Source organism: Triturus cristatus, chromosome 6 (genome assembly GCF_964204655.1).
Source record: "Triturus cristatus chromosome 6, aTriCri1.1, whole genome shotgun sequence".
NCBI classification, from domain to species: domain Eukaryota; kingdom Metazoa; phylum Chordata; class Amphibia; order Caudata; family Salamandridae; genus Triturus; species Triturus cristatus.
In genome coordinates this window covers 1,123,423,387-1,123,437,615 of record NC_140589.1, presented here as the reverse complement: position 1 = coordinate 1,123,437,615, position 14,229 = coordinate 1,123,423,387, and the positions used below count along the sequence as shown (strand labels likewise).

General features: G+C 48.7%; 1 protein-coding gene across 2 annotated transcripts in view; it reads left to right on the top strand.

The window, feature by feature from the left end:
- The window catches only part of GALNT2 (polypeptide N-acetylgalactosaminyltransferase 2), a 948,626-nt gene that overhangs the window by 411,371 nt on the left and 523,026 nt on the right, over positions 1 to 14,229 (top strand). For both annotated transcript variants that reach the window (XM_085612020.1, XM_085612019.1), the window contains 2 exons: positions 5,852 to 5,950; positions 6,393 to 6,460. In XM_085612020.1, coding sequence (XP_085468146.1) covers positions 5,852 to 5,950; positions 6,393 to 6,460 — 167 coding nt within the window. The remainder of the gene's footprint in view (positions 1 to 5,851; positions 5,951 to 6,392; positions 6,461 to 14,229) is intronic.

The window sequence follows — 14,229 nt, the reverse complement described above, 5'->3', positions numbered from 1 at the left end:
ACATGCTAGATAGGACGTAGGTACAGTCTTGTGCGTCATTACGTCTGCGCTGCATACTTTGGAAAGCTCTGGCCGGGTCTCCCTTCTGCAGGTATCTTTGCTGCGGGTCCTGAGCTCTGGTCCCGTGTCCGGCAGGAAGCTGTGGGGGGCCGAGGCGCAGGATGGGCTGCACAGTGAGCGCCGAAGATAAAGCCGTGGCAGAGCGGTCGAAGATGATTGACATGAATCTGTGGGAGGACGCGGTGCGGGAGGTCAAGCTACTGTGTAAGGGGCCGGGGGGTGGAGGGGGCGAGCCGGGCGGTTTTAAAAAGACCTACTTTCAGTGCTGCAGGAGTGGTATTACCGGGGGTTGACGAGGGGTCCATGATCAGGAACAGCTTTGAGATTATCGCAGCCGCACCCGGGTATTTCACAGGTCTTTACAAGACCATTTACATGTTAACGAGGCTTTGTTTATTTTTTCACCCCATCATCTTCACATGGCGAAAGGGACAAATCCTTTGTTTGGCACTGGTAACCTTTACCGACTGTCCTGCTGCGTGGATATTTCCTTTTCTATGCAGTGCAGGAGAAAAGAAGTTTGTTTATTCCTGTCACCTTTCCTGACCCCTGCAGCAGTTTATCACATCAGGCTGTGACACAGTTTGACTAATGGAGTAGGTAAGAGAATTTGTCACTATTTGTTTTTCGTTTTAAAATGTGCACAGGACCAGCAGGACACATACTTCGTGTACGCTTCATTTAAACAGTTTTTATCATTATCATGGCCGATGCAGGATAAAATAAGACAACACAACATGCCCAGATAACGCTGGTGATTAATGATCCTGCTGGAGAGCAATTGTTTGTCTGTCCGTAGTTTTTAAATGCAGATGAACTGTATTTTATGTGGAAGCTCAGTGGGTTACTGCCTTTGACACAGAGATCCTTGTGTTACTTGCAGTTCAGAAGTTACAATCCTAACATAGGACAGTGACCAATGAACTGCCAAAGAGCTGCATACAAACATGAATGGTGTAGTTAGAAATTCGCTTATTTTTGTTTTGTAATATAGTTAGAACTTCCTCAGTCTTTCATTATTCTAATGTTGCTAAAATGAGTATGTTTGGGCAGACATACATTTTTATCAGTAAAGCTGACATACTCTTAAATCCTAAAGTTGTGTTTCCCCACACCAAGCCCTCTTAAAATATATTGCCCACCAGTATGGATGACGTGATTCATACACCTTGTAATCCTCATTGGCTTATGTGACATTCCCTGTAGACTGATTTACATACTTGTATGACTCATTGTCTCTGTATAATGTGTGCGTGGTGTAAAGTACTGACACACACTACACTGACATGAGTAGCGCTGTACAACAAATGAAATGCATATGAGAGAGGGGCTGCGTAAAGATGAGGGGCACTGTTGGAGGGTGGCAGTGAGGGAATCTGAGGAGGAGGTATTGGGAGGGGCTATGGAGTGATGAGGGGCACTGTTGGAGGGTGGCAGTGAGGGAATCCGAGGAAGAGGTCATGGGGTGGAGGGGGAGAGCTGGGGAGAGACGAGCAGCACTAGTGGAGGGTGTTAGAGAGGGAATCTGAGGAGGAGGTCATGAGGAGGAGGGGCTACAGAGAGATGAGGGGCACTGGTGGAGGGTGACAGTGAGGGAATCCGAGGAGGAGGTCACGAGAAGGAGGGGCTATGGGGAGATCAGAGGCACTTGTGGAGTGTGGCAGTGAGGGAATCCGAGGAAGAGATCAATAGGGGGGGGGGGGGCATGGAGGGATGAGGGGCACTGTTGGAAGTGACTTTGGCACAGCAACATGTTCCCTGTTAGAATGCTTGCCACTTGGTAAGCAGAGAAGTGTTGAGGACCAATTCAGGAAATTTAATTTCACAATGCATGAGAAATGGCTAGCTATGATGCATAGAAATGTCCCTTCACCAACTATGGCGTTTGAAGCCAATGAAGCCTCACTTTGGTACTCTGCGCAAGTGTTAGATCCCTTCCGTAAAGGGGAATTTTCTCCAGACTTTGCGAAGTACAGCTTCATTTTTGACCGCTTTAACACCTCTGAGGGCATATGCACCCAGTTCAACGCATATGTCGCAGAACCTGGCCCAGAGAATGTCAACCTTGAGGTGCGCCAGTATTGGCATGGAAAGCTACGTCAGTGGCCAGAGTTGGCAAATTGTGTACTGTCTGTTTTAGCGTTGCCAGTCTCAAGTGCCAATGTCGAGAGGGCCTTTTCCCAAATAAAAGTGTACATGGGTAGGAAAGAGAGAGCGCGAATGACCAAAGATTCACTGAAAAAATATTGTATGGTGTACTACAATAAATTCGACTTGTAAAAATTTATTTTAACCTCATATACACTGTACATAGACTGTCTATATTCCATGCACCAATTAAGAAAGCAAACAATAATAAAAGCAAAGCGTCCCATAAACACCGGTAAAACACCGTTTCAGTTGTTTTTTTGGGGGCGAAAATGAGTAACCACTGAAAAGCACTGTTTTTTTGAGGTTTTGAAATCACTGGAAAACACTGAAAAAACACCACCAGAATTCACCAAAAATAGAAACTGAAAACAGGAAAGCCTACATTGCGTAGAGTGGAGTAGATTGTCATAGAGTAAGGCTGAATAGTGTGTCACAGAATAGATGGGAGTAAAGTTGTATGGGGGGCATAGAGGGAGTTGGTTAGAGCATTGTAGAGTGGAGTAACATCACAGAATGGCTTAGAGTGGATTAGAGTGCTGTAGAGTGGCATAGACTGGAGTAGAGCGTCAGTGGAGCAGAATTTAATGGAGTAGAAAATCATAGAGTAGAGTATCGTGTAGTGCAGTGGAGTAGATTGTAGTAGAGTGGCCTAGAATTAAGTGGCGTAAAGTACAGTGGTGCAGAGTAGACGGGTATGGAGTGCATTGTTTTTTAGTTAAGTGGTGTAGAGTGCATTGGCTTGGAGTTGCGTAGAGTGCAGTTGGTTAGAGTTGAGCGGTTCAGAGTAGATTGCAGTGGTGTAGAGTTCAATGGCATAGAGTGGAGTGGCGCAGAGTGGAGTAGAATGACATAGATTGGAGTAGAGTAGTGCAGAGACGTAGAGTGGTGCTGAGTAGAGTGAGGCAGAAAGCAGTGATGTTGAGTGCAGTGGTGCTGAGTAGAATAGAGTGGCGTAGACTGCAATGGTGTAGAGTGACGTAGTGTGGAGGTGCACTGAGTAGGATGTTGTAGAGTATAGTGGTGTGAATCACAGTGGTGCAAAGCAGTTGGCGTAGGGGTAGTGGCAAGGGTGCATTGGTTTTTAAATAAGTGGTGTGGGGTGCATTTGCATAGAGTGCAGAGGTTTAGAGTACAGTCGCATAGCATAGACTGCAGAGCCTTAGAGTGGCACAGCGTAGAGTACAGTGTCGTAGAGTTGATTGCTATAGAGAGGAGTAGTGCAGGGTAGATCACAGTGGCATAGAGTAGAGTGGTGTAGAGTAAAGTGGCATAGAGTAGAGTGCAGTGTTGTAGAGTGGAGTAGTGCAGAGGGGTGTGGCCTAGATTTGGGTGGTATAGAGTTCAATGGAAAAGAGTGCAGTGGTGTATAGCAGAGCGAGGTAGAGTGCATGGCCGTAGAGTGGTGTAGAGTAGAGAGGAATAGAGTGAAGTGGCATAGCATGCAGTACTGCACAGTAGATTAGAATGGTGTTGAGTGATGCAGAGTAGAGTGAAGTGGCATAGAGTCAAGTCGCGCAGAGTAGGATGGCGAAGAGCGCATGCTGCAGAGTAGAGTGCAGTTGTGTAGAGTTGAGTGGCGCAAAGTGCATGGGTGTAGAGTGCGGTGTTGTAGAGTGTGCAGAGTAAAGTGACAGTGCAATGGTGTAGAGTGGCATAGAGTGCAGTGGTGTAGGGTATAGTAACGTACATTGGAGTGGTGCCGAGTACGTTGGCATAGAGTGTATTGGTTTTGAGTAAAGTGATGTAGAGAGCATTGGTGTAGTGTGCAGTGGCATAGAGTGCAGTGTAGCGTAGAGTGGAGTGGCATAGAGTGGAGTGGCACAGAGTGGAATAGAGTGGCATAGACTTCAGTGGTATAGAGTAGAGTGTTTCAGAGTAGAGTGAAGTGGCATAGAGTACAGTGGTATAGAGTAGAGTGCCGAGGTGTAGAGTAGATTTGAGTGGCTTAGAGTGGATTTGCGTATAGTAGCACAGAGTGGTTGATGCAGAGTAGAATGCCGTAGAGTTCAGTGGCGGAGAGAGCAGTGTTGTAGAGTAGAGTGATGTAGAATAGAGTGGAGTGGTTCAGATTATATTAGAGTGGAGTGCTGCAGTGTAGAGTGCAGTGGCATAGAGTGGTGCAGAGTAGATAGGTGCAGAGAGTAGTGTCATAGAGTATAGTGGTGCATAGTAGAGTGGCTTGGAGTGCAGTAACTTAGACCGCATTAGTATAAAGCAAGAGTCGCTAACCTGTTCTGTAGTGAGAGCTACTTCTGATCAGTGAAATTCATAGTGAGCTACTAAAGAAGCAACTTGCGCCTTGTTCCTAGAGACCCCCCCCCCCCCATTCCTGCCTTCTCTGGACCCGATTCACATAAGTAATCTGATACGAAAGTCTAACTTTACGACTTTTGGTATTCACAAAGGGCATTTACTACTTGTAAATGCCCTTTGTGAATACCAAAAGTTTAACTTTACGACTTTCGATATTCATAAAGGGCATTTACGAGTAGTAAATGCCGCTTGTTAATACCCAGAGTCGTAAAATTAGACTTTTGTCTCATTTTACCTTTGTGAATCGGGCCCATTGACTTTGTCTTATTCCATGGAGCCAATACTTTTAGGTCTAAAAATGCCTTCTCAACGCAGTGATATAATCTGATGTTCTGATTAAACACTTATGCGTGTTAGAGAAATACATTTACTGAATTTAAAAATTAGTATTTGCATTGGTTTCACAATTTGCAATATTTTAACTGCAAAACATTTTCATGAGTGATTGTAAAAGGGTCATAGAGTTAAGCGTGGCCCTTGGTTCAGCTGTCCCTGTTAATTTCAAGTTAAGGTCACATTTACAACAGAATGCAAAAAATATGTCCATTGGATGGGTGAGGTCTTTTTTTTTTTATAATGAGATGAATTTAAAGTGAACTGTTAAGCCTTCTGTTCATTTCTCCCATAATTTAATTGAAGTAAAGCAGGGATCATTTTTTACAATTACAAGTTGTCCCTGGCACTAATTGGAGCCAGAAACTTCAAGTTTACATTTCTCCTACTATTTCATTCAAACTTTTCGTAAATAAAGATCCTGACTCCGGTTTGTGCATAGGCACAACTTGTGCGATACCTGTGAAACACCGTTTTATTTCAAGGATGAAATATAATTATTTAAATAAAGCAGCGTTTCACAGAGATTCTTGTTTTACAAATTTAGTAACTAGCGCATTTTCCAAACACAAAAACACATTTCACAGGGTGTTTTTTTTTCAACATGTGAGTACCTCTAGCACAACAACATTTCTGGGACTTATTTTGTTTGCGCCAAGCACCTCACCACCTGCGCTGTGGTATGTGGCTGAAAGGAACCAGAGTCCCAGGAACTGGTTTCAAAATCCCAGTAGCCGGCATAATTGTCACATAAATCCTCTCACTTTGAAGTCAGGGAAAGTAAAATAAACACCAAGCTCCCTGGGAGACATAGCCTGATATTTGACCCCTGTCTTTGGATGGTAGGTTATATAGCATTTCATTAGATGGAGGCTCCTGTTTCTCCATTCTCCACAGTGTCTGGAGGCAAGAAATTCAATGCACTGAGTATAAAGGAGTCGGTACTCCCCAGGAAATGTAATGCTAACTCTTTTTTATCTTCATTTACCTTCAGATGCAGACGGAAGCAATGGCATCACGATCTCCCGGCCACCAGTGTGGTGATTACTTTTCATAATGAGGCAAGGTCAGCTTTACTGCGCACAATAATCAGGTAAGTCTATAGGCCAAGGTTTACACTAATATTTGGGGAAAATCAAATTGAACGTGGGTTATGTTGTTTAAAACGTAAGCATGCTGATACCAGCTATGATCAATGAAGCAACACATGGAGGCCACATAATTTCTATATGGCAAGCAAAGGCATGGCAAGCAAAGGCCAATGGGAATGCCAGATAACTCAGTGAATTTTGTCTGATCTTGTGCATTGCCTTTGTCAGGTGAATTTTGCCTCTTAATCCTTTAGTTTTCTACTTCGAGAAGTCTGTTGCATGTGTCTCTTTTTTCCTGTTTAGTTGATTTGTCAAATCTGTCTTATTGTGAATTTCGTTGTTGAGCACATAACTTATGCAGTGTCACACTTGAGTGCATGTGCAAAGTAAGTACATAAAGAAGAGTTCTTCTGATGTTTCTTTTCAATATGATATTTTTTACAGTGTGTTGAAAAAAAGCCCTCCCCACCTCGTCAAAGAAATTATACTGGTCGATGATTACAGTGACAACCGTGAGTGCCACCTTTCTTCTGCTTTTTGAGTTCATTCATAGTTATCCTCGGTGTTTCTGGGCATATATTATGGCAAAAGAAATCACCATATTGTTTCTCGCGACTTGTAGGCATGGGTGCCTGTCCATGCCTATTATGTCAGGATAGTCATGCATGGTGAAGCATTTTTTCTTTTCCAATGGCTAAGTTTACGGATTCCAGTTATTACTTATTGTAGGTCCAGTTCTCGTATCTCGCAAATCCTCTTTCAGTGTCCATGCTGTGGTTTCTGACTATTATGTATCCATGGATCGTAGAGTTCCTTTAGGGTTGCCGCTGTCTGTACATAACTATTCTGCATCATCACCAGCAGCACCAGGGAAATTAAAAAAGCTCATCTTCTCAACGGTAGACATTAGTGCAACAGGGCCGAATTGTTGCTCTTCATTGCATCTGCGTAGATTGCACCGTTGCCTTTACGTGAAGTGAGGAGAGAGCACCTATATCCCCACTGATTGGATCCAACATTGAACAGTGCCTGAGGAGCGACAACCATGGAGAAAGCACCATATTAAGCAAAGCTTCATAATGAAGGAGCAGTCCCTGCCTTTTAGGGCGAAGCCTATCAGACAGCACAGCTTTAGGTCGAAGACTACCAGGCAGCAGAGCTTGTCTGGTTTGCTAAAGACTTCTCGTGGACATTCTGATAGCTGATCTAAGAATGCATTCTGCTCCTTGCTCACCATTGACTTTGTGTTTTGTAACTCACATTTGCTTGCTTTTTTATTTGTTTTAAGCAGTCTGTCATGTCTTTGTCCTTCCCAAGGTACATAGCCTCTTTTCCGAATTCATCCATGAGTGCTCGTTTTCTGTACACAACCCTTTAAATGTTGTTCTTACATTGTCACATTTGCTGTGCATTTAAAGACAGACGTCAAATGTCAGGCTTCCAAGGGAGCTTGGTGCTTACTTTTCTTTCTCTGACTTCAAAATGAAAGACTTCATCTGACAAACCGGTACTGTGAAAGGAAACTCTTTTTTTCTAGCACACACCGACATTTAAATGTCTAAATGGTGTGTGCAAATTTTTCAAAATATTCCAGAATTAGGAAAGCACAAATTAAGCAAATTTTTAGTAATTCGGAAGTGTGCCAGAAACAATTATTATTTTTTTTTTTTTGATAAACAGTTTTATTGGTATTTTGAGCAACAAAGTTAGCAATGCATCACTTTGACACGTAAAACATGCCAGTGTGTTTCCCTCTCCCATCTGGTCATTTGAAGGACAAGCCCAGCATTGCCTCCATTTCTCCCTAACACCTTTTGTGAATAATCAACCCAGTGATCCCATCCATTTGCCCCATATACGTTCATGTTTAGCCAGACAACCTCATGATTCATATACAGCTTTTTCTTGGATGGCGCATCAGTCCACACCTCTATGCCATTTTGCGACAGAGGGAGATGCCGAGTCCTTCAAGGCTGCTGCGATGTCTCTTTTGGCTATCAAGATGGCAGTTCCTTGAACCAATTTATCAACTTGGGAGCCATCCTTTCCCTCCATCACCCCCAGGAGAACAGCGAGAGGACTGATTACGGGTCAGCCAGATAGAGCAGGACATCGTCAGCATATTGGGCAATCCGGTCTTCGTAGGAGCCTTGCCAGCCCCACCCCTGTATTTGGTCGTCAGCCCGGATAAGACAAGCCAGAGGCTCTATTGCAAGGGCGAATTGGAGAGGGGAAAGTGGGCACCCGTGCCGTGTTCCTCTCTCGACAGGGAATGCGTCCAATAATGCTCCGTTTATGAGGACACTGGCTGATGGATTGGAGTGAAGGACTCCCACCATTTTCCAGTAATGGGGGCCAAAGCCTGCCTTCTCCAACACACTCCTCAGGTAGTGCCAGTCGACCATGTCGAAGGCCTTCTCCAAGTCAAGCGGCACTAAGGCTAAGTATGGCGAGAGGAGGATACGGTGAGCGAGGGCCACATGTAGGCATCTTTGACATTGCCTTGTGCTGCAAATCGTCATGAAGCCGCATTGATCGGGGTGTATGAGGATATGGTGCATTCGTTTCATACGGGTGGCAAGAATCATTGCATAAATATGGATCGGAAACAAATATTTTAATGCAATCAAAACAAATCGATACACTAGGTGATGTCATTTCCACACATTATCATTTGTGTGCTGTATAGTTTTAACTATAAAAATGTGTCTGTGCAAATCTAATGGTCATTTCAATTGAAAATGTGTTGTTTGTAATGGCAGCGCACTACCACACCATGCATTCTCCACTCTATGCCACAACACACCACTCTTCGCCCTGTGTCCCTCCACCCTGTATCCCTCCACCCTGTATCCCTCCACCCTGTATCCCTCCACCCTGTATCCCTCCACCCTGTTTCCCTCCACCCTGTTTCCCTCCACCCTGTTTCCCTCCACCCTGTTTCCCTCCGCCCTGTTTCCCTCCGCCCTGTTTCCCTCCGCCCTGTTTCCCTCCGCCCTGTTTCCCTCCGCCCTGTTTCCCTCCGCCCTGTTTCCCTCCGCCCTGTTTCCCTCCGCCCTGTTTCCCTCCGCCCTGTTTCCCTCCGCCCTGTTTCCCTCCGCCCTGTTTCCCTCCGCCCTGTTTCCCTCCGCCCTGTTTCCCTCCGCCCTGTTTCCCTCCGCCCTGTTTCCCTCCGCCCTGTTTCCCTCCGCCCTGTTTCCCTCCGCCCTGTTTCCCTCCGCCCTGTTTCCCTCCGCCCTGTTTCCCTCCGCCCTGTTTCCCTCCGCCCTGTTTCCCTCCGCCCTGTTTCCCTCCGCCCTGTTTCCCTCCGCCCTGTTTCCCTCCGCCCTGTTTCCCTCCGCCCTGTTTCCCTCCGCCCTGTTTCCCTCCGCCCTGTTTCCCTCCGCCCTGTTTCCCTCCGCCCTGTTTCCCTCCGCCCTGTTTCCCTCCGCCCTGTTTCCCTCCGCCCTGTTTCCCTCCGCCCTGTTTCCCTCCGCCCTGTTTCCCTCCGCCCTGTTTCCCTCCGCCCTGTTTCCCTCCGCCCTGTTTCCCTCCGCCCTGTTTCCCTCCGCCCTGTTTCCCTCCGCCCTGTTTCCCTCCGCCCTGTTTCCCCCGCCCTGTTTCCCCCGCCCTGTTTCCCCCGCCCTGTTTCCCCCGCCCTGTTTCCCCCGCCCTGTTTCCCCCGCCCTGTTTCCCCCGCCCTGTTTCCCCCGCCCTGTTTCCCCCGCCCTGTTTCCCCCGCCCTGTTTCCCCCGCCCTGTTTCCCCCGCCCTGTTTCCCCCGCCCTGTTTCCCCCGCCCTGTTTCCCCCGCCCTGTTTCCCCCGCCCTGTTTCCCCCGCCCTGTTTCCCCCGCCCTGTTTCCCCCGCCCTGTTTCCCCCTGTTTCCCCCTGTTTCCCCCGCCCTGTTTCCCCCGCCCTGTTTCCCCCGCCCTGTTTCCCCCGCCCTGTTTCCCCCGCCCTGTTTCCCTCCGCCCTGTTTCCCCCCGCCCTGTTTCCCCCCGCCCTGTTTCCCTCCGCCCTGTTTCCCTCCGCCCTGTTTCCCTCCGCCCTGTTTCCCTCCGCCCTGTTTCCCTCCGCCCTGTTTCCCTCCGCCCTGTTTCCCTCCGCCCTGTTTCCCTCCGCCCTGTTTCCCCCGCCCTGTTTCCCTCCGCCCTGTTTCCCTCCGCCCTGTTTCCCCCGCCCTGTTTCCCTCCGCCCTGTTTCCCCCGCCCTGTTTCCCCCGCCCTGTTTCCCCCGCCCTGTTTCCCCCGCCCTGTTTCCCCCGCCCTGTTTCCCCCGCCCTGTTTCCCCCCCCGCCCTGTTTCCCCCCCGCCCTGTTTCCCCCCCGCCCTGTTTCCCCCCCGCCCTGTTTCCCCCCCGCTCTGTTTCCCCCCCCCGCTCTGTTTCCCCCCCCCGCTCTGTTTCCCCCCCCCCGCTCTGTTTCCCCCCCCCGCTCTGTTTCCCCCCCCGCTCTGTTTCCCCCCCCGCCCTGTTTCCCCCCCCGCCCTGTTTCCCCCCCCGCTCTGTTTCCCCCCCGCTCTGTTTCCCCCCCGCTCTGTTTCCCCCCCCGCTCTGTTTCCCCCCCCGCTCTGTTTCCCCCCCGCTCTGTTTCCCCCCCGCTCTGTTTCCCCCCCGCTCTGTTTCCCCCCCGCTCTGTTTCCCCCCCGCTCTGTTTCCCCCCCGCTCTGTTTCCCCCCCGCTCTGTTTCCCCCCCGCTCTGTTTCCCCCCCGCTCTGTTTCCCCCCCGCTCTGTTTCCCCCCCGCTCTGTTTCCCCCCCGCTCTGTTTCCCCCCCGCTCTGTTTCCCCCCCGCTCTGTTTCCCCCCCGCTCTGTTTCCCCCCCGCTCTGTTTCCCCCCCGCTCTGTTTCCCCCCCGCTCTGTTTCCCCCCCGCTCTGTTTCCCCCCCGCTCTGTTTCCCCCCCGCTCTGTTTCCCCCCCGCTCTGTTTCCCCCCCGCTCTGTTTCCCCCCCGCTCTGTTTCCCCCCCGCTCTGTTTCCCCCCCGCTCTGTTTCCCCCCCCGCTCTGTTTCCCCCCCCCCGCTCTGTTTCCCCCCCCCCGCTCTGTTTCCCCCCCCCCGCTCTGTTTCCCCCCCCGCTCTGTTTCCCCCCCCGCTCTGTTTCCCCCCCCCGCTCTGTTTCCCCCCCCCGCTCTGTTTCCCCCCCCCGCTCTGTTTCCCCCCCCCGCTCTGTTTCCCCCCCCCCCCCCGCTCTGTTTCCCCCCCCCGCTCTGTTTCCCCCCCCCCGCTCTGTTTCCCCCCCCCGCTCTGTTTCCCCCCCCCGCTCTGTTTCCCCCCCCCCGCTCTTTCCCCCCCCCCCGCTCTTTCCCCCCCCCCCGCTCTTTCCCCCCCCCGCCGCTCTGGTCTGCCCCCCCGCCTCTGTTTCTCCCCCCCGCCTCTGTTTCTCGCCCCCCTCCCCTTTCCTTTTGCATGTGGGGCTATCATTGACCAGCAAAGACATAGCTCCGAACTGGAGATGCAATATTTTCCAGATTGATTAGATGGAAATGTGGCATGAATATGTGCTTTATACAGGAAATGCCCATATATGAGGCCAGAGGCTGACTTTCTAATCACCAAAAGGTATGGGGAAGTTAGGTGAATTATTACAAGGATGAGAGTACCGATTGATAGATGTATCACAAGCTTTGCTTAGTGAATATCTGTTATAATATACATTGCTGTATATTACACTCCATGCACTACAATTTTATGGATTCGGGACTGACACATTATCCACTGCTGAAAGACAGTGAACAAATCAATGTAATATATAGTTGCCCAAATATAATTTCAATGTTTTTTCCTAATTTTTGTTCATGATTCTTGTTGATTGTTTTATGAAAACCAACAAAACCAAGCGAAAATACTTAGTAAAAAAACATAAACCTAACATCTTAACCCTTTACAGTAATGGTGTTCAAAAATGATATCTGTCAATGTCTCTTTGATATAATTTTTTAACACCATTCTGTGCATACATTGCCCACAGGTTAATTCGATTGTTCATTATTTTTCTCTTAGAATCCCCTCCTTTTGTTAGATATGTGTCTGTACCTACCATAGGTATCTATGTGCTCATTGTTTTACAGCACCCTAATAATAATAAAGGGGTTTGTAGAGCGCATGGTGACGCCTACCGGCGTATCCCCGCGCTGAGGAATAGAGTCAGAGATCAGAGGAGGGGAAGAGCCTAAAGGGCAAATAGGTGTGTTTTTAGAAGTTTCCTGAAGGTGGCTTCATTTTTTGCTAACCTAATATTGATGGGAAGGGTGTTCCATTTGGTTGCTGCCAGGGAACGAAAAGATCGACCTCCCATTCTGGATTTTTTTATACGGGGGATCATGAGGAGGCCCTTTCCCATCGAGCGAAGTGCTCTGTTAGGCTCGTATGGGACAGCTAGGTCAGACAAGTAGGACGGTGCACTGTGAGAGATAATTCTAAAGCATAAAAGAAGGGCTTTAAAAAGAATTCTCTTCCTGATGGGCAGCCAATGAAGGGTTGCCAAGGTGGATTTAGAAGCAACTCTTCTGGGTAATCTCAATACTAGCCGTGCTGCCGAGTTTTGTAGTACCTGCAGTCTCCTGATGTTCTTTTCCGAAGTACCAAGAAGAAGTACATTGCCATAGTCCATGCGAGAGGTTACTAGGGCCTGAGTCAAGGTACGCCTGGCCTCCAAAGGGAGAAGGTCCAGGGTACGGTTGAGAGTTTTCATGACCCCAAAGCACTTCCCTACAATTTTATTTACATGGCTGTCAAAGGAGAGTTTGGTATCCACCCAGACACCTAAATTCTTTGCTTCTCTGCCGGGAGTAGGCAGAGGCCCCAGACAGGATGGCCACCACTCCTTGGTCCAGCTAGTGTCCTTGCCTCCAATTATCAACACCTCAGTCTTCGAGCCGTTAAGTTTGAGGCAATGTTGGGTCATCCAATCTGCAAGATTGCTCATGCAGGTTTTAAAATTTTCAGCAGCCAAGGAGGGAACTTGGGACAGGGAGATCAGCAGTTGAGTATCGTCGGCGTAAGAGACTAGCTCTACGCCGTACGATTGGACCACCCCTGCCAGTGGGGCCATATACAGGTTGAACAGGGTGGGACTCAGGGCAGAGCCCTGAGGTACCCCCTGTTCTAACGCTATGCTGTCCGAGAGAAAATTGCCTCTCTGAACCTGAAAGCTGTGTTGGCCATAGATACATATGCTTAACATTATCCTTCCATCTAGTGTTTGGGTCAGACGGTTACAAGTTGTTTTTCTTCACAGAAGTCTTTGAGTCACAAGGTATAGTGACTCCTCCTCTAGTGTATATTGCGCATGTCGCTTGGCTTCTTTGTTAGATTGTTTTTTCCACCATCGGGTTTGAACTTTGACAACGCAGCTTCGGGACCGAAGCTTAATTCCTCACCAAGACCTTTCTCCCCAATGAAACTGATTTCCCATCCGAACAACATCAGCTGCTGTTATTGGTCATTTCACAGTGCCCACCTGGGCACGGGCCCAGCCTTTCATAACTTCTTTGCCTCCATTCTATGGGACAAGGTCCATAATGGATGAAAAACACACCCTTCAGCTTATGCCCCAATTGCCATGCAAAGTACTCCTGGCAAGACCAACACAAAGTGTGCAATCTTGCTTTGTCACCAGAACACAAGGAGACTTCATGTGAGGCAGTGCTTGGCATTCCTGTCAAAGAAAACACTTTGGCAGTGAAGGGAGCGTAGTTTGGTCCACACCACCATGCAGCGACGCATAGAAGTCGTTCCGGACATCTTCAAGGAACATTCGCCAGACCCCGAACAAAAAAACTGAAGAGACAGAGGTGCAGACGGCGCCACTAGTACCTTGGCGAAAGCCGCCCAAACACCCCAAACCTGCTTTTGGAGCACCAGTGCCCTCGGGCAAGTACACTCCTCCTTGAAAAACTTTGACTAGCCTAAAAAAATATAAAGCATTTAAGTTTTTTTCGGCGCTGGTACTGAAGCAAAACCACATTGGAACGCCAAAAGTCAGGCAAATACTCTGAGCCAAAGCAGTGCACATCAGATCCGGAAAAAGCCTCGGAACCGAAAGATGGTTCATCCTCAAAGTCCTCGGCGTCGGAACCGGCACCTAAACAGTCCGCATCGAAAACACATAACCAAAACAATACAACCGGCACAAAAAGCTCTTCACCGTCTTCTACATCTTTGACGCAGATGAACACCAAAAGTAGCACAGAGCTACAGCAAAAACAATTGCAGCCCATTCTTGCGAGCTTGCAAGGCAAACTAGATAAGGCACTAAAGAATCTATTTGTACACCCAGACACTGGGAAACAAGGCACCAAACC